Source organism: Nicotiana sylvestris, chromosome 12, assembly GCF_000393655.2.
Source record: "Nicotiana sylvestris chromosome 12, ASM39365v2, whole genome shotgun sequence".
Classification (NCBI taxonomy): domain Eukaryota; kingdom Viridiplantae; phylum Streptophyta; class Magnoliopsida; order Solanales; family Solanaceae; genus Nicotiana; species Nicotiana sylvestris.
The window spans coordinates 20622516-20643444 of record NC_091068.1 but is presented as its reverse complement, the minus strand read 5'-3'; the positions used below and the strand labels follow the sequence as shown (position 1 = coordinate 20643444).

General features: G+C 38.7%; 2 protein-coding genes across 3 annotated transcripts; both read right to left on the bottom strand.

The window, feature by feature from the left end:
* Window positions 1-442: 442 nt before the first annotated feature.
* On the bottom strand, window positions 443-1357 carry LOC104238221 (pectinesterase inhibitor 6-like). The gene has a single exon (XM_009792522.1). It carries the CDS (start codon window positions 1301-1303, stop codon window positions 716-718), a length of 588 nt encoding a protein of 195 aa, XP_009790824.1. The 5' UTR covers window positions 1304-1357; the 3' UTR covers window positions 443-715.
* An 836-nt stretch (window positions 1358-2193) lies between these two features.
* On the bottom strand, window positions 2194-7630 carry LOC104238222 (probable folate-biopterin transporter 2). Of its 2 annotated transcripts, none has more exons than XM_009792523.2 (5): window positions 6947-7630; window positions 4256-4515; window positions 4053-4148; window positions 3638-3808; window positions 2194-3082 (listed from the first exon to the last, which is right to left on the bottom strand). In XM_009792523.2, exons 1-5 carry the CDS (start codon window positions 7317-7319, stop codon window positions 2477-2479), a joined length of 1506 nt encoding a protein of 501 aa, XP_009790825.1. In that variant the 5' UTR covers window positions 7320-7630; the 3' UTR covers window positions 2194-2476. The 2 variants fall into 2 exon arrangements, with proteins under 2 accessions (XP_009790825.1, XP_070021458.1); XM_070165357.1 differs by lacking the exon at window positions 6947-7630 and adding an exon at window positions 6239-6325.
* Between the last annotated feature and the right edge of the window lie 13299 nt (window positions 7631-20929).

Here is a 20929-nt window from a genome sequence, read left to right as displayed (position 1 = left end):
TAAAAATAGAAAAGAAAAAAAATTAATAAAGGCCGGGGACATGTTGCATTTAGATAATGGTTTAGACCCGAAAGTTTTATATTCACGCGCCTCTTTTTTTGTGTAAAACACGCGCGCGCCAGCTATCAAAAGTAGTGTATCTTAGCTACACTTTTGAAAGGTTGAGTGTGTAAGATGATTTTCATTACCAGAAAGTGTGTAACAGAGATTTGGTCCATAGTTCAGATGGTAACTTATGTATTTTGCCTTTAAAAAAAAAGGATATTACTTGTTGTGAAGACATCCATGAATGTGATTTTCTAAGAAGGATGATGTGTCTACTTGTTTTACTTGTCATTTTCAAATAACATTTATTTCATTGTAAAATACGCTTCTTTCTCCAACGTGTAAACTCAAGTTAAAGTATAAATACCAACTTCAACTCTTATGCGACACTGTCATGTTGAACTATAATGCACTTTCAATTAGAGGAGAAAATATCTTCAGTGAATAAAAAAGTAAAATTGACCAACAACATTAACATAAGTGGGGTCTAGGAAGGGTAGCGTATACGTAGACCTTATCCCTACCTAGTGAAGGTAGAGAGACTGTTTCCAATAGACCCTCGGCTTAAGGGGAATAAAAAAGTAAAATTGACCCAAAAATATTGATATGGTTGGTATTACATATAAGGAAGTAATTGTTTACCAGATGTAAGAAAAATCTCTAATTTCTTCTATGAATTTTCTAAGCATTCTGGTCCAGTTGTTGCAAGCTTGTTAACCAAAGCAAGTGCATTACTGGTCATGTAACTCACATTTGTGACTCTATTTAAGAGTAACTTAACTTGTTTTCTCCTCCTTTGGTCTTCAAATCCATCTAAACAAGTATCTTCATCAGTAAGTGCAGCACTTAGCCAAGTAGTCACATCTCCCATTTGGTCATTAAAAGTTTGGCTGCTAAGTTTCCTTAGCACACCAAGTGAGTTGTGAAGATTGTCAAGTGCATCTTGCAAACATTCAGCACAATCCAAAAGAGCAACTCTTCCTCTCCCTTTCAAGGAATTGTGTTTCTTCAATTTCAATAGGGATTGAGTGACACCTTTAGCTTGGCTTATTGTCACCGAGACCCCGGCCCGGGCCCACTTGCTAGGGTTGTTCTTGGCCGTGCTCGAGAATGATGCTAGCAAACGCATGCAGAGGTCCTGGTATCGAGTCACACTGCATGCATCGCGAACATAACTTTCTCCTCCCTTACTCGAAGCAGTTGATAAACAAATTAGTGTACTTAGCCATGCTAAAACTAACATAAATTTCCAAGTCATGAATAAAAGTAAAGAGATTTGATTGAAGCAAATAAAAATTGGTAATAATGCTTATACGAAGCCCCTTTTTAAAGAAATATGGTATATGAATAACTAGGATAAAGTTGGCCAGTTTCTTTTTTTGGGTAGTTAGTTATGAAGCAAGAAGGTGATGAATACATTAAAAGAGGTAAGTGTCTTAGATAAGAGGGAATTGGTCAGGGGAATAATGATGATCATGTAAAAGGGCCAAAAAGGCAGGTGAGGTTCACATTAATACAGGAGAAAAAGCTGTTTATATCTATTTCTAACAACACTTTTTTGGAAACTAAGGAAAAGGAAGTGAAACTAGAGAAAATCAAGAAAATATGAGATAAATCAAATCTTTATTTTTTTTAACCCACCAAGTGTAGTAGGATAGTTCGGATCCCTCCACCTTCAAGTAGAGGTCTTGGATTCGAGTCTTTGGAATGAAAACTTTCTTGGTAGGAAGCGTCTTACCCCTTAGCAGACCTACCAACGCGAGTCCGAATTAGTCGAGATCTCGAATGCCTAAGTAAAAAAAGAAAATCATCACTATTAACCGTTTATTACAGGGAAAATACTGTTCTCTTTCCCCTCTTAACCAACAAAAAAGAAGTATACTTTTCATTCTTTCCTCTTCTTTTCCTTTCCTTTTTCCTGTGGGTTCCAAACAACTTAGGGGGAGTTCTTGAAAAGGCATTCAGAACATAAAATTTAAATTAAAAAAAAAAAAAAAAGGAACAACAAAATAAGAAACTGTAAAAACTCCTGAGAAGTTAAATATAGTTGCAAAAAAGCATCTCTGAGGTTTCATATAGCACAATCCATTTCTGCAGTTTCAAGCTCTAAACAAGAATTTACAAATATGATAACAATAACATCCAATATACAGAAAATTGAGCCTTAAATGAAAAATCACAAGCTGAACGTGTGAATCACAATGTCCATATACGATCCACAAGAGATACGTGTTTTACATGTTTTCAGACTGTAGTTTCCATGTTCACATTTGTTATCTATGTGACAAAAACTCAAAAAGATACAGAAAAATGAATCTTCTATCCAACAACTTTTACTATCTAAAAAGAAATAATAGGTGGTGTCTAAAACTTGTACCTCGTAACTATCTCTATAAGTATGGTGTTACTTCCATAAAACGTGTATAATCCGCTATCTAGCATCCATGTTGTGAATCAGCGCGACAAGTTCAATATTTTCATTCTCAGTTGCTGGAGTTTCAATGTTTTCTTTTGAATCCGACACTTCATCAGGAAGGATAGAGGAGTTAGGATCGCTTCTTGGAACCAAAAACAGTACAAAAAGTGGAGTGATTCTCAAAATGTTCCTTATCAAGATGGCGAGCCAGAGATTATCAAACTGTGTCCTTGTAACTTTAAAGACATGAAGCAACAATCCACCTCCCCATCTTGACGTAAGAAGTCCAGTATTGTCGATTGACATGAGCAAGGCGAAAAATGTGCCTTCAATGCCAGGAGGACAGAGCTTAGAACTCAGAACAAGAAGCGGCATCCACTTTAGTCGTCCAATCATTTGAGATACACTTGCGTCTATCACCACGAAGAAATAATCGGGAATGCCAAATTTCAAATTTAAACGTAAAACCAGCAGCAAGTCTAGCATTCCTGACAGACCATGCAGTAACTGAGTCCAAAAGAGCAGGTCTCGGAAACAATAGTCTTTCAATCCATATTGGTACAGTATAGTCACCAATAGCGATCCAACGGAGCCTACTGCTGATATATATCCGATACTTTCCTGCAGGAGTAAATTGTTTACAGAATTACATTTCCATTGTTATCCCCAAAAGAGTACAAATAATTAATCCTAGTCTAATCATCCCTTATTTGTTTTTGTCATCATATCATTAATCTGGTATTGTTAGATAGAGAGAGGATACTCTAAGTAACAGCAGAACCTCTCGTGTGACGTCTCCCCACTCTAATTAAAGCCTACATGTTGGATATTTTGGAAATGAGTTACTTCCTCCATCCCAATTTATGTACAGTGTTTGACTCGGCACGGAGTTTAAGAAAGAAAAGAAGATTTTGAAACTTGTGGTCTAAAACAAATCAAAGATTTGAATGACTTTAAATCAATTCATTAAGGGTAAAATAGAAAGTTTAAAGCTAAATTGTTCCTAAACAAGGAAGTATAATATTTTTTTTGGGATAGACTAAAAGGGAAGTATGACATATAAATTGAGACAGATAGTGTATTAGTTTCCTTTAATTAACAGTAAGTTTAAGGAATTTATGATTCTACTATGTACTTGGCTTAATTGGAACGTAACATGTCTAGCAGTTATTCCACCTTCGAAAAATGTGGTCCTCCATCTGAATCTGTTGCCCAGTAGAACATTCCTTCCTGGATATCTAAACTCAGTGCAAAGGACAAGTACATATAAAGACATGGTCGCCAAACTTCCGGGCATTTCAAAGTTTTCCACATAGCCTTGGCAGCATCAGTGAAGTTCTGGTTTACCTGAGGATGCATTAGGATTTGGGATAATTACATTTTTGGGCACCAAAAACAATAATAGCCGGTAAAGTATATATGTTTTGTATATTAAGCATAAATATACATATTATACATAATCAGTGTATGTGTTGTATATTTGGGCTACCGCCTGTAATTATTTTGGGCTGGCAGGATAAAAAGAAAAAAAGCCCTTAGGATTTTAGAGACTGACCTATTCACTAAAAGTAGTCAGATGAGGTGTAGGTACCTGTTGATAAGCAAAGTTGTATGTTTGAGGTTCCTTGAGCAAAACTCCGACCAAAAACACAAGCACAGCTGGTATGGATAATAAGCCATACACCCCCTTTTATTAAGAGAAAAGGATTCAGAAGTAATCTTACTATATTTGAATATTCGCTAGACTTTAATGAGAATATAGTAAGTTGTTTAAATTATGGATAGAAAGCTAACCAGAGGGCCAAGTAAGTGAACTAAGGTACCACTTAAAGAAAATCCGACTAGAGCACCAATTGAGGAACTCAAGGAACATAAGCTTTGCATATCAGCTGCGAGGGAAGGATGAGAACCACTGTTTTGTGCAACGCATGCATCAACTGTCACGTCCGCAATTGCAACCCCAGCACTTCCTGCGGTCAAGGAGAGTAGTGCAAACACAATATGCAAGTTCTTGTGCAATGATAAAAACAGCATGGAGACAACTCCAAGAGAACCTGGAATCATTGAAAAAGCTGTACTTTGATAGAAAGAACAGAAAAAAATTGCAAATATACCAATGAAATAATTTGACACAGAAGATATTCAGTCATTTTTTTTCACTGAATTCTTTTAGTCAATATAGATGTCTCCTTATCAAGTAAAAACTTAAGTAACAAAATATATGTCAAACTCCATGATACTTCCTTCAAAAGACTGAATACCATGTATACAGTGTTCTTGGCTGTTAACATTTCTAAGATCAAGATACATTTCCAATTTTATCGTTCTAGGTCACGGCTGACTGACTCAAAACAAACTGCAAGAAAAGAAAGACGGAATTTGTTCTTAATAGGATGTAATGGAGTCATTTACATGGACTTGGAACCTTATAGCAGTCAATGCTTTTACCTATTTGTTTGCATCTTAAAGTAATTAGAATCATGGCACAGAGTTGAAACTCATGAAGCCTAATAGGATCTTCTAAACATATGCTATAAGTTCAGCCACCTCCTATTGCACTGTCAGATTGCTAAACAGGTCAGGAGCGTGTTAGTAAATGTGTGCCGCAGCTGGGTTATGCCGAGGAAATTAAATGGTTTGTTTTGGAGCCAGACTGGAATAAGCTCGACAATGAGGATAGAAGATTTTGGCTCAACTGGAAAGGAATTAGAGGTGTTTGGAGCGCAAGTGCAACCTGCTTGTATTTAGAAACTTAAGTGTTTGTAGTTTTTGGATTTTGGTGTGACATGAAGAATGTTTACGAGATAGAACCATGTTAGGTTTCCTCAGCTCCCAGCATTTATAATGGGAAAGTTAACTGTTCGCCTGTAACTACTCTGCGCTGTCTCTCTGCATTTCAATGGATAAAGTACCATTTACTTAATTGATAAGCATGGTTGGGAGTCACATATTATTCCTTCTCCTTCAAAGAATTCATTACAAAAAAGGGCAACCCGGTACACAAAGTATCCCGCATTCACGCAGTGTCCGGGAAAGGGCCGCACTCCAATGCACCAATAATTGCGAAGTTCTACTATTTAGAAGACGTTGTGTGCAGTTGAAGAACAACACATTTTTCTTTTGTTAACGAGTTTGCTTAGTAGCTAACAAGTTATCGAATAACCAATGCCAACTTGTGGTAACTGAATACTTTTGATGGATTGATTTCTGTTGGACACTTAGACCTGTCACTCCATTTAAATTTAATCCAACAAAGTTTAGGGGGTTGGGCCACTTATATAGCTGGGGCTCAATATTAGTACCTCAACATAAAACATACATCTAAGTTTTCATTCCATTTTCATGCACGAAAGTAAAGAGATGAGCACAAAAAAGAGAATTTGACAGAAGTAGACTCGATGGAACAAATCGTGGTAAGGTGTAACATACTTCTTAAAGGAATGTGATTAAACTTATAAGTTGTTCAGTACTTCTTTGACCAAATTGAATTACTTTAAGATTCTTCATGTAACAAACTGTAAGATCCACATCATTTCATGTATATTATTATGGTATTAGTTCCTAATGTCAAAAACCTCAGATCAATATCATTTCAAGAAACAGAGAACTTTAACCAGAAAAAATACTAAAACAGCGACACAAAAATTTGAGAGAAGGGAATCATTCATTGCTTCATCTACTCAGGAAAATCACATGATCATCTAATTATATGCTTTTCTACCCCTTTAAACTCTTGCTATTTTGTATTTCAAAGAATGCTTAGTAAAACTTACAAACCTCAATAGTAGGCACTGCAGATTGGTTTTGCATCTAGAGCTTTGATCAAATAGATACTTAAAAAAAGGGCAACCCGGTGCACGAAGCATCCGGCGTTCACGCAAGGTCCCGGAAAGGGCCGCACCCCAAGGGGTGTGACATAGGCAATCCATCCTGTTGCAAGCATTAGTGGCTGATTCCACGGCTAGAACCTCTAACCTATAGGTCACATGAAGACAACTTTACCGTTGCTCCAAGGCATTCCTTTAGGTGATCCAACTAAAACTATATTGAACAGGCTACCAAAAGAAGCTATTTTGAATTAACTATGGTTCTAGCTTTGAGCCTTACTGATGAGAGCTCTCTTCAGATAAAGAGATAATTATATGACTCTCATTCTTCCAATGACAGCTGAGGCTAAGAGAAGAGAAGTTTAACTATAGTTCTGGAAAAGATATCACATCTGGATCTTATCCTTTTGTACCAAGATTCCCAGTTATTTAGTGGACATCTGGAATCCACTAAATAATATTTTCATTTTTAGTGATAACTCCACTTATAGCATGGCATTTTCCACTTTTAGTAAGTCCTACAAGATTATATGGATAGATTCCAACTAGTTTTATCAGCCTTAAACAACATTAACTATATCTAAGCCAACAGATAATCAAGAAAAGTTCTAAAATCATCAAGAAACTAAAAAAATCAAAATGGCATTGCATAATTTACCCGCGAACAAGAAGTAAGGTCTGCGACGATACCCCAAAATCGGAACAACATCAGTGAGAAGACCCCATAAAGGCTTAACAATCCAAGGAATTGAAGTTATCCCAGAATAAACCTGAGATTCAGAAGGCTGCACTTTTTGTACATCCTTCATATAATACTCTGTCCCTATCATAGAAAAAGCTCCACCAAGTCCTTGGCTTACTCCATATACAATCACAACACCAAACACAAAACTCCAGTGCAATTCCACAGCTAGCATTTTAAACCAGTTGATTGGAGCACACAACATAGAACTACAACAGATCCCATTATTTTGCTCACTTTCTTGAACTTCTTCTTCACTATGAATTTGAAGTTTGGATTCTTCCCCCATAACTCACCAAAATGGATCTCAAAATACCAAGAAAACAAAACCCCAGTTCAAGATTTGAGTCTTTTCAAGATTTTGGTACAAAAAAATGTTTTGAAGAGTCAACTTCCAAGCAAATGGGGATCCCTTGGGCTTGTTTTACTCATGGGATTTTAGAGATATTTCTCCTAATTTACTATGAATACTCCCTAACTGTAAAATGGATTCAAAAAAACAAGAGAACCCAGTTCAAGATTGGGGGGTTTTCAAGATTTTGGTACAAAAAATAACTTGAAAAGTCAACTTCCAAGCAAATGGGAATATCTTGGGTTAGTTTTTCACATGGAATTTAACTTTGTCTGAAAAAAGATTCAAACTTTATCTGTTTTCTTTGCTAAATGCACAAGGTTGCCCAAAAATATGTCTCCTAAGACCATTAATTAGTCTTCAACTTGCATATTGCTACTAAATTTTACTCTCTCTCTCTCTCTCTCTCAAAAGGGTAAAAACAGATAAATTCAAGAAATGGTTATAGGGGACAGGTGAAAATTACAAGGAGAAGATGATTTTAACAAATCTTTGTTCACACTTCACGTCAACTTCTGTATATAGTATGTTATTATTATTGGCTGTCATAAAAACTAGTAGCATTTCAAACCAAGACTACGGCTACCTGCTTTTTCCTTCTTTTTTTTTTTTTTGGCTACCTACTGTTTTGTCTTTGTTAAAGTCCACGAGTAATTTGATAATCTCCTTAAATTATAAAGAACGGTGATTTCTAGTACTATATATATTTATGTGGTTCTAAATCTGATAATCAAATATTTGTATCATCCGATTCTAATCATTTTTTATTCATCACCAAAAGTTATCGCCATTTATCCTTAGCCAGAGGTTTCGAGTCCTTTGGACGGAGCATTTTACTTCGAAAGTGAGACTTTCGTAAATTCAAATTAGTCCAACTCTAGAAAAAGTAATAAACACCAGATAAAAAATACAAAGAAAAATTATTTTGGATGGAGGAAAACTTCTTTTGTCAAGCATTAAAGAGAATTTTACAACAACTTTTTCAATTTAGCATGAGCTAGCCAATTTTCGAATGGATAATAAAAAAATGGTCATGTTTGCAAAGTTATTGAAAAATAGACACTACTTTATGCGTATATAAAATCTGGATAAAAACATCCAAGCTGAAATAGGAAAAGTTCCAGCATAATATGTTGGATTATGGAGCTTCTGCCTATAAACTTCCAACATATTATGTTAGAACTCCAGCACATTATGAAATTATAGCACATTATGCTGGAATCTTATATTTAAAAAAATTCGAACTATAGTAAATTAACTGGTGTAAATTGACACCTTCTAAGTTGTAACACACGCTCTAATTAAGAGAATATCAATATATTTGGCAAATAAAAAAATTAAGTAGAAAAGCTATTAAACATTTTGTAAGTACAAATGTTGGTTTAATTTTATGGATTTGAAAAACCATAGGCGGTAAAATACAATGTGGTAGCAGCAGTAACGACAGAAACAACAAATCAATTAAGCTAAGTTGGTAAGTGCACTAATTACGTTAATTTTTTTCCGTCAAGAAAAGTAACATAGATAAATAAATAAAAATCAATATAAGTAAAAACCTCGTTCCCTTATGTCTGTCTTAATTTAATATACATATTAAGCTCGATTTCTATTTTTCTATCATCTTTTTTGTACTTTGTTTTGTTTATTTTGTTGTGGGAAAAGAGGGAACAAGTGCACATGCAGCAGAAGCGAAGAAATGAACTCTAATACTAGGACTTAGCACTTTCTTTGATTGTTGTTTCACACTTTCACGTGATTTTGTTGAAGCTCAACTCATCTGTTTATTTAACTAAATAAACTATCGAATTAAGAGTACAACACTTAGAGCATATCTTGCGAATAAAACAACACATTTAAAAATATGGATACATAGTTTTCATATGTACTAGTATTAGTACCCGCGCAGATGTGCGGACACTAATCATGTCAAATATTTAAGATATTTGGATTGTATGTAAATAATTTTTAAATTTACACTTTCTCAGTAAATATAGATAATTATTGAATATTAACTACATGAAAAAATTAACTATTTCTTCTATTTTTCTTTTTTGATGTCATTCTTGCTGGTGTCATTGGATCCTAAAAATAGTCAGGAAGCAAAATAATAACTCATATTTATGGCAAAACAATCAAATGTTGAGACAATGAATGACTTTTTGGATAAGATTTAACTCTTTTAATACTACTTGAACTCTTATTTGGTGTGTTGATATCACTTAAAAAATATTTCTTTCTTAAAATTTCAGTTTCTAAAACATTATTTTTCAATAATAACCATTTTTATAATAATGTAATTGAAAATATTATTCTTAATTCAAAACTCATTTTAGTTGGCTATCTAAAAATATAAAAAATTCTTTAGCTAGTAATTTTTTTTCTCCATTTTGATATTTGACATTGTCATGTTAAATATCTGAGTTATTTGAATTATATGTAAATAAACTTAACATTTAAACCTTCTAAATAATTATAGATAATTGTTAGATATTAATTAAGAAACACTACATGAAAAAAGATTAACATTTTCTCAATTCTCGTAGTGATAATTTTATTTTTGCACTATTCTCAAAGGTGTCATTGGAATCTAAAAATAGCCACAAAGTGAAATAATAACTCAAATTTATGGCAAAACACAAAAGTTGACACAATATAAACGATTCTTTGATTACGACGTGACTTTATACTACAACTTGAACTCTTATTGTCACGACCCGAACTTCCTACTCTCGGGAGTCGTGATGGCACCTACTAGTGTAAGCTAGACAAGCCAATTATTTTACCCTTTTTACTTTTTTATTCATTAACAATTATAAATTAACATTTATAAACAACAAAAATTAATAGAGCGGAAGAATGAAAATTTAACAATTTTAGCTAGTAACAATACGAATCCATAACATAAACTACCCAGAACTGGTGTCACAATCTCACGGACTGTCTAAGAAAACTACAAATAAAGTTGAACAAGAAAGTACATGTCTGCCTCTGAAATAGTAAAGAACAGATGAAAACTAGATAGGGAGGGGACGCCAAGGCCTGCGGACGCCTGCAGGACTACCTCAGGTCTCCTGGTGGACTGAAGGCAGCAACCCCTAGCTAAGGTCTGTATGCTCCAGTATCGAGATTTTCACAAAAGAGCGCAGAGTGTAGTATCAGCACAACCGACCCCATATGCTAGTAAGTGCCGAGCCTAACCTCGGCAAAGTAGTGACGAAGCTAAGACACCACAACAAACAACCTGCAACTAAACAGTATCTAACAGAATAACAGTAGAAAAAGCAATTCAAAAGTAACAGGGAAAGGGTAACATGCTATGGGGGAAACATTAACATAATAAATCACATTAGTAGTGGAATAAGACAATTAAGGAACTTGAACCGAAACGTCAAGAAATCAAAATAAACAGGTAATAAGTGCACGGCATCACCCTTCGTGCTTTTACTCTCAATCCTCACCAATGCAATCAAATAATAAAAATGTGCACGGCATCACCCTTTGAGCTTTATCTCTCTTTCTCACCATATAAATATTAGAAATGTGCACGGCATCACCCTTCATGCTTTATCTCTCTTCCTCACCATATGCATCAATATCAATAAAAATATACAGGCATCACCCTTCGTGCTTTATCTCTCTTCCTCACCATATGCATCAATATCAATAAAAATATACACGGCATCACCTTTCGTGCTTTATCACTCTTTCCTCACCAAATGTATAAATATGAATGTGCACGGCATCACCCTTCGTGCTTTATCACTCTTTCCTCACCAAATGCATAAATGTGAATGTGCACGGCATCACCCTTCGTGCTTTATCATTCTTTCCTCACCAAATGTAAATATGAATGTGCACGACATCACCCTTCGTGCTTTATCACTCTTTCCTCACCCAAATAATAGCAAAAACAATATCCCGTCAAGGGAATCAATAACAAGAGTAAACGCATCCCGATAAGGGAATCAACCATAAAAAATAAGTACGTCCCGACAAGGGAATCAACAGTAAGAAATAAGTACACCTCGGCAAGGGAATCAGCTATAACTAAACTTGTACCAACACTTAACTTCACAATCTAAACCTCAACTGGAGCCAATGCTCAACAATAAACAAATACCACAAGTTAATCATAGGTCTTACTCAACACGGAGAACCAACAATTTAGGCAATTCTAGTACTTATTAAGAAATACAACAATTACAATTTAAGACTCATGGGCATGCTTGACACCGACATATAGATACTCGTTACCACACCTATACGCCGTATACTACACTAACACATAGCAAATAAAGTACAATACCTATTCCCTCAAGCTAAGATTAGACTAAACACTTACCTCGAATTTCCACGGCCAACTCAAGCCTCAAACACCGCTTTTTCTTTAGAATTCGCCTCCAAATTACTTGTATCTAGTCCAAATTAATTTAACAATATCAATAAATGCTAAAAAATTCATACCTAATGCTTAATTATAACTTTTCTATCATTTTTCCCAAAAAGTCAAAAATTGACCCCAGACCCGCTTGGTCAAAACTTGAGGTTCGGACCAAAACCCGATCACCCATTCACCCACGAGCCCAAATATGCAATTAGTTTCGAAATCTGACCCCAAAATGAGGCGTAAATTTTAATTATTCAAAAAGCCCTAACTCTACCTAAATCCCTAATTTCTACCATGGAAGAACAATATTTAAGCCTAGAAATCTAATGGGTGTTGATGGAAAAGGAAGGATATGAGTTTAGGAAGACATGCCTATGTTTTGGGATTGAATTTGCTCTTAAAAAATCGCCTAAGGTCTGATTTTAGGGAAAGATATAAAAATGTGGCTTATTCCCATTTTTGGTTATGTTTTTAATTCACTGGACAGGTCTTCTTCGCGTTTGCGAGAAGCCTGTCGCGTTCGCGAAGGGTTAACCCCCTTGACCTTCGCGTTCGCTAGATCTATGTCGCGTTCGCGTAGGGTAAAATCCCTTTCCCCCCAGTTCCTGGCCAAATGGCCTTCATGTTCGCGATAGCCAGGTCGCGTTCGCGAAGGGTAACACCCCCAATATTTCGCGTCCGCGTAGAGGAAAAATTCCATCATACTGACTTACTCTTCGCGTTCGCAAGAGTTTCTTCGCGAACGCTAAGAACAATACACCAACACACCAGAAGCATCAAAACAACAGAAAATCTTAAGTCCAAAACACCCCAAAACCTATCCGAAACTCACCCGAGCCCTCGAGGCTCCAAACCAAACATGCATACTAACTCAAAAACATCATATGGACTTACTCGTGCGATCAAATCGCCAAATTAACACCTTTAACAACGAATTTAGCATCACAATCAAAGAAAAATCTCCTGAACTCTTAAGTTCCATTTTTAACAACCGAGGGTCCGATTCACGTCATAGCAAGTCTGTTTCTTACCAAATTTTACAGGCTCAACCTAAATACCATATAAGACCTGCACTGGGCTTCGAAATCAAGGTACAGTCTCGATACCATCAATTTCAAATACATTTAAATTTTCAAAAACTCTTAAAATTTCAATTAAACAATTTTCTTCAAAAATTCATTTCTCGGGCTTGGGGCCTCGGAATTCGATTCCGGGCATACGCCCAAGTCCCATATTTTTCTACAGACCCTCTGGGATGTTCAAATTACAGGTCCGGGTCCATTTACCCAAAATATTGACCGAAGTCAAATTAAATTTAATTTTAAAGGCCAAATTAGCATTTTTATCAAATTTCCACATAAAAGCATTTCAGATATACGTTCGGACCACGCATGCAAATCGAGGTGAGATAAAAGGAGGTTTTTAAGGCCTTGAAACACAAAATTGACCCAAAAGTCAAGTGATGACCTTTTGGATCATCATATCCACCACCTCTAAAACAATCATTCGTCCTCGAACGGACATAGAAAAGAAGTACCTGAGTCGGGGAAAAGATGGAGATAACGGCTCCGCATATCGGACCCGGACTCCCAGGTAGCTGCCTCGGTAGGCTGACCTCTCTACTGAACATGAACTGAAGGGAACTTCTTCGATCTCAACTAACAAACCTGTTGGTCTAGAATAGTTACCGGCTCCTCCTCATAGGTCAGATATTTGTCCAACTGGACAATAGTGAAGTCTAACACGTGGGATGGATTGTCGTGATACTTCCGAATCATGGACACATGAAATACTGGGTGCACAACTGATAAACTTGGCGGCAACACAAGCTTGTAAGCCACCTCTCCTACTCTATCAAGAATCTCAAAAGGACCAATGAACCTAGGGCTTAGCTTGCCCTTCTTCCCAAATCTCATCACACCCTTCATGGGTGACACCCAGAGCAACACTCGTTCTCCTAACATGAATGCCAGATCACGAACCTTGCAGTCGGTATAACTCTTCTACCTGGACTGAGCTATACGAAGCCTATCTTGAATGATCTTCACCTTGTCTAAGGCATCGTGCACTAAATCCGTACCAAACAACCGAGCCTCTCCCGGCTCAAACCATCCAACCGCCAATCGACACCGCCTACCATATAAAGCCTCATAGGGTGCCATCTGGATGCTCGACTGGTAGTTGTTGTTGTAGGCAAACTCTGCTAAAGGCAAGAATTGATCCCACGAACCTCCAAAGTCCATGACACAAGCTTGGAGCATATCCTCCAAAATCTAAATAGTACGCTCGGACTGCCCATCCGTATGGGGATGAAATGTTGTGCTCAACTCGACTCGTGTGCCCAACTCACGCTAAACTGTCCTCCAGAAATGCAAGGTAAACTGCGTACCTCGATCAGAAATGATAGATACTGGCACACCATGAAGACGAACAATCTCTCGAATATAGATCTCAGCCAACCTCTCAGAAGAATAGGAGACTGCCATATGAATGAAATGCGCTGACTTTGTCAGCCTATCAACAATGATCCACACTGTATCGAACTTCCTCTGGGTCCATGGGAGTCCGAAAATAAAGTCCATAGTGATCTGCTCCCGTTTCCACTCAGGAGTCTCCATATTCTGAAACAAACCACCAGGTCTCTAATGATCGTACTTTACCTGCTGACAATTCAAACACCGAGATACATAAGCAATAATGTCCTTATTCATCCTCCTCCACCAATAATACTGCCGCAAATCCTGATACATCTTAGCGGTGCCCTGATGAATAGAATACCGACAACTATGGGCCTCTTCTAAAATCAACTCACGAAGTCCATCAACATTAGGCACACAAATACTGCCATGCATCCTCAGAACTCCATCATCTCCAACTGTAACCTGCTTGGAACCTCCGTGTCGCACTGTGTCTCTAAGGACAAGAAAATGAGGATCATCATACTGCCGATCTCAGATACGCTCAAATAATGAAGAACGAGTGACTGTGCAAGCTAGCACATGGCTGGGCTTAGAAACATCCAACCTCACGAACCGATTGGCCAAAGTCTGAACATCCAAAGCAAACGGTCTCTCACCGACTGAAATATATGCAAGGCTGCCCGTACTGGCTGACTTTCTACTCAATGCATCGGCCACTACATTGGCCTTTCTCGGATGATACAAGATGGTAATATCATAGTCTTTCAACAGCTCCAACCACCTCCTCTACCTCAAATTTAGCTCCTTCTGCTTGAACAAGTATTGCAAACTCTTGTGATCCGTGAACACCTCACACCACATGCCATATAAATAATGCCTCATAATCTTCAGTGCGTGAACAATGGCTGCTAACTCCAAATCATGAACTGGATAATTCTTCTCGTAGATCTTCAACTGTCGCGAAGCATATGCAATAACCTTGCCATTCTGCATCAACACCGTACCAAGTCTAATGCACGATGCATCACAACACACTGTATATGGCCCTAAACCTGTGGGTAAAACCAATACCGGCATCGTAGTCAAAGCTGTCTTGAGCTTTTAGTAGCTCGCCTCACACTCGTCCGATCACCTGAACTGGGCACCCTTTTGGGTCAACCTGGTCAGACTGCAATAGATGAAAACCCATCTATAAACCGACGGTAATAGACGGCAAACCCAAGAAACTCCGGATTTCTATAGCTAATGTGGGTCAAGGGCAGTCCTTGACTACCGCAATCTTCTTAGGATCCACCTGAATACCTTTTGCTGATATAACATGACCAAAGAGTGCAATTGAATTCAACCAAAACTCACACTTCGAGAACTTAACAAACAACTGACTAGCCCTCAGAGTCTGAAGAACGACTCGAAGATGCTGCTCGTGCTCCTCCTGGCTGCGGGAATAAATCAAAATATCATCAATGAAGACAATCACGAAGGAATCCAAAAGGCTTGAACACTCGGTTCATCAAGTCCATGAAAGTTGCTGGGGCATTTGTCAACCCGAATGACATCACTAAGAACTCATAATGCCCGTACCGAGTGCGAAAAGCTATCTTAGGGACATCGGATGCTCTAATCCTCAACTGATGGTAGCAAGATCTCAGATCAATCTTCAAAAATACCTTGGCACCCTGAAGCTGATCAAACAAATCATCAATCCTCGACAATGGATACTTGTTCTTGATGGTGACTTTGTTCAACTGCCGATAATCTATATACATCCTCATCGACCCATCCTTCTTCTTAACAAACAACACCGGTGCACCCCAAGGCGAGACACTCGGTCTAATAAAGCCTTTATCCAACAAGTCCTGCAACCGTTCTTTCAATTCTTTCAACTCTGGCGGGGCCATACGATATGGCGAAATAGAAATGGGCTGAGTGTCCGGAGCCAAATCAATGCAAAAGTCAATATCCCTGTCGGGTGGCATCCTCGACAAGTTTGAAGGAAATACCTCTAGAAACTCACGAACAACGGGCACAAAATCCATAGAAGGAACCTCAGTACTAGAATCACGAACATACGCCAAATAGGCCAAACATCCCTTATCAATCATACACCGAGCCTTCATATATGAGATAACCCTGCTGGTAGAATGACCAGGAGTCCCTCTCCATTTCAAATGAGTCAACCCCGGTAATGCTAAGGTCACGGTCTTGGCATGGCAATCCAATATAGCATGATATGGGGATAACCAATCCATCCATAGAATAATATCAAAATCTACCATGTTGAGAAGTAGGAGATCTACCTGGGTCTCAAGACCCCCAATAACAACCATGCAAGCACGATAAACACGATCTACCATAATAAAATCACCCACCAGTGTAGACACATATACAAGAGCACTTAAAGAATCATGAGGCACAACCAGATAAGGGGCAAAATAAAATGATACATAAGAATATGTGGACCCTTGATCAAATAGATCTGAGGCATCTCTACAGCACACTGAAACCGTACATGTGATAACTGTATCAAAGGCCTCAACCTCAGGTCTGCCTGGCATAACATAACATCGGAGCTGGGCCCCACCACTCTGAACTGCATCCCTAGGACAGCCTCCTACTGGCTGGCCTCCACCTCTAGCTGCCTGACCTCCACCTCTAGCTGTCTGGCCTCCACCTATAACACCTCTATCCCTACCCCTAGCTGGCTGAGCGGGTGGTGGAACACCCGGTGCTGGGACCATAGCACGAGAACCTTGGTGCTGAGAACTGCTCGAGGCTCGAGGGCAAAACCTAGCAATATGCCTCGTATCACCACAAGTATAGCAAGACTTGGGCTGCTGAGACTGTTGACCTTGAAACTGACCCTGACGGCCTAGATAACCACTTTGAAAACTCCGAAGCGGAGGTGCACTGATAGGAGCTGGTAGTGTACTGTAGGGCAACTGATCAAAATACTGTATATGAGAACCACGACCACCTGGAGCACCATGAGAAACCTGAAGTGCTGACTAGAATGGCCTAGAAGGATGGCCTCTACCAAAAGAATCCCTGCCTCCAAACGAGGCACCACTAAATCTGCCTGAATGACGAGGCCTCTTATCGGACCCCTGACCGCTCTCCTAAGCCAAAACCATCTCAACACTCCTGGCCACATTGGCCGCATCCTAAAAAAATCTCGCTACCTATCTCCTTAGCCATCTGCAGTCTGATAGGCTGAGCGAGTCCCTTAATAAACCTCTTCAGTCTCTCTCTCTCGGTGGGGAGTATCAGAAGAGCATGACGAGCCAAATAAATAAACCTCATCTCATACTGGGTGACAGTCATAGAACCATATTGGAGAAGCTCGAACCGCCTGCGGTACTCCTCTCTCTGAGTGACGGGAAGTAACTTCTCAAGAAATAGCTGCGAGAACTGGTCCCAAGTGAAAGGTGGTGATCCAACTGGTCTTGCCAAACAATAGTCTCTCCACCATTTCTTGGCGGAACCTGACAGACGGAAAGCAGCAAAGTTGACCACATGGGTCTCCACTATCCCCATATTTTGAAAAACCTCATGATAGCTGTCTAAGTAATCCTGGGGATCCTCTGAAGATGTACCACCATAAGTAGTAGTGAATAACTTGGTGAACTTGTCCAACCTCCACAAAGCATCGGCAGACATAGCTGCTCCATCACCAGTTTGATCTACTACACCTAGATGAACAACTACAATTGGCTGAGCTGCTGGAGTCTGAAACTGGGGAGCCATCTGCTCCAAAATGTGGGTAGCGGGAGTCTGTGCTCCTCCTCCAGCCTGAGAGACGGCTGGTGCTATAGAAAATAAGCATGCCTGAGTGACACTCTCCATAAGGCCCACTAGACGGACCAGAGCATCCTGGAGTAGTGGGTTAGCAATGAACCCCTCTGGGACCTGAACTGGGCCCACCGAAACTGCCTGGGCCGGAACCTCATCATCAAACTCAACCTGAGGCTTCACCGCTGGTGTTGCTGCTCTGGGCTGAGCTCTGCCCCTACCTCGGCCCCTAGCACGGCCTTGCCCTCTACCCCTCGTAGGTACTGCTGTTGGGGGCTCAGGCTGCTGATCGGTGGATGAAGAAGCACGTGTTCTCGTTATCTGCAAAAGAACGAAGTAGAAGTTCAATTAACATTGAGAAACCAAATCGCACGACAGAGAAGAATATAAATAAAACTGTTCCTAACTCTGTAGCCTCTGGGGAATAAGCACAGACGTCTCCGTACCGATCCCTCAGACTCTACCAAGTTTGTCTATGAATTGTGAGACCTAAGCAACCTAGAGCTCTGATACCAACTTGTCATGACCCGGACTTCCCACTCTCGGGAGTCGTGATGGCGCCTACTAGTGTAAGCTAGGCAAGCCAATTATTTTACCCTTTTCATTTTTTATCCATTAACAATTATAAATTAACATTTATAAATAGCAGAAATTAATAGAGCGGAAGATTGAAAATTTAACAATTTTAGCTAGTAACAATACGAATCCATAACATAAGCTACCCAGAACTGGTATCACAATCTCACAGACTGTCTAAGAAAACTACAAATAAAGTCTGAACAAGAAAGTACATGTCTATCTCTAAAATAGTAAAGAACAGATGAAAACTAGATAGGAAGGGGACACCAAGGCCTGCGGACGCCTGCAGGACTACCTCGTGTCTCCTGGTGAACTGAAGGCAGCAACCCCTAGCTAAGGTCTGTATGCTCCAGTACCGGGATATGAACAAAAAAGCACAGAGTGTAGTATCAGCACAACCGACCCCATGTGCTGGTAAGAGTCGAGCATAACCTCGGCAAAGTAGTGACGAGGCTAAGACACCACAACCAAATAACCTGCAACTAAACAGTATCTAACAGAATAACAGTAATAAAAGCAATTCAAAAGTAATGGGGAAATGGTAACATGCTATGGGGGAAACATTAACTTAATGAATCACAGTAGTAGTGGAATAAGACAATTAAAGAACTTGAACCAAAGCGTCAAGAAATCAAAATAAACAGGCAATAAGTGCACGACATCACCCTTCGTGCTTTTACTCTGAATCCTCACCAATGCAATCAAATAATAAAAATGTGCACGACATCACCCTTCGTGCTTTATCTCTCTTCCTCACCATATAAATATTAGAAATGTGCACGGCATCACCCTTCGTGCTTTATCTCTCTTCCTCACCATATGCATCAATATCAATAAAAATTATACATGGCATCACCCTTCGTGCTTTATCACTCTTTCCTCACCAAATGCATAAATATGAATGTGCACGGCATCACCTTTTATGCTTTATCACTCTATCCTCACCCAAACAATAACAACAACAATATATATACTTGTACCAACAGTAAGAAATAAGTACATCCCGGCAAGGGAATCAACAGCAAGAAATAAGTACGTCCAGGCAAGGGAATCGGCTATAACCAAACTTGTACCAACACTTAACTTCACAATCAAAACCTTAACTGGAGTCAATGCTAAACAATAAACCTATACCACAAGTTAATCATAGGTCTTACTCAACATGGATAACTAATAATTTAGGCAATTCTAGTACTTATTGAGAAATACAACAATTACAATTTAAGACTCACGGGCATGCTTGACACCGACGTATATATACTCGTCACCACACCTATACGTCGTATATTACACTAGCACATATCAAATAAGTCACAATACCTATTCCCTCAAGCTAAGGTTAGACTAAACACTTACCTCGAATTTCTACGACCAACTCAAGCCTTATACATGATCGAGGCCAACCCTGCACTACTATTGAGTAGCGAGAGAGGTCGAAGCAGCTTTTACCCGATGAGGTCGGGATCGATTTCCACAGGGAGCTAGATATTGGAGTTGAGTGACTATCTAAAGTGGAGTTGTGTATTTGTTCTAAATTACACTCTAAACATCTTGGGTTTTGATCTTACTTCTAATTGTATAATACTACGATGCTAAATTATGCTAAATAAAGCTAAGACTAGACTATTGAGAATTGATCAAATAGATAAAAGGCACTAGGGTAGTGACTTTCTCCTAGGTGGTTAAAGGATTCTTGAGTCTAAGGCTAGATTGTCATATTTAGGGAGCATGATATAACCATTGCACGATTCTACTCACTCTACACCTCTCGGTGGTTCAAGTGATTTTGCCGTAATTGACTCTCTCAAGTCCAATTGGGTATGAATATTTGTGCAGGCAATTGAGGTTCAAGTCGGGTATTAGTATCTCTAGGTTTAACCCTTTAATTGGGTCTATCAATCTCTTGAGTATTCCCCAATTCCTTGTTGGACCAATTTCAGAGACTTAGACTCTCTTTCTCAAGAAGAGCCAAAGTCAACTAAACAATAACTAGTGTTTGCAACCATTAATTCAACAACTAAACATGAAGTTAGTCCAAATATCAAACACCCATAGTCAATCAAGCCCTAAAACACAAGACCCATCAATTACTCACACTAGGGTTGAGCCACAACCCTAGCTTATGGTTCTAGCTACTCATAATTAGAGAAGGAAACAAGACAATAGATGAAGAAAAGCTCATAATAATTAATTGCTAAATTAAACTTGAAGATTCAATGTTGAAATTAAGCTAAAATTACTCAAAATAGGTAAAAGAAACAAAGTCACGAGCGCAGATCTCAGTACAAAACTATTTAATAACCTAAAAATGGGAAAATAATCTATTTATACTAGGCTGAAAATTCTGGACAAAAATTCCCCTGCAGAGCTAG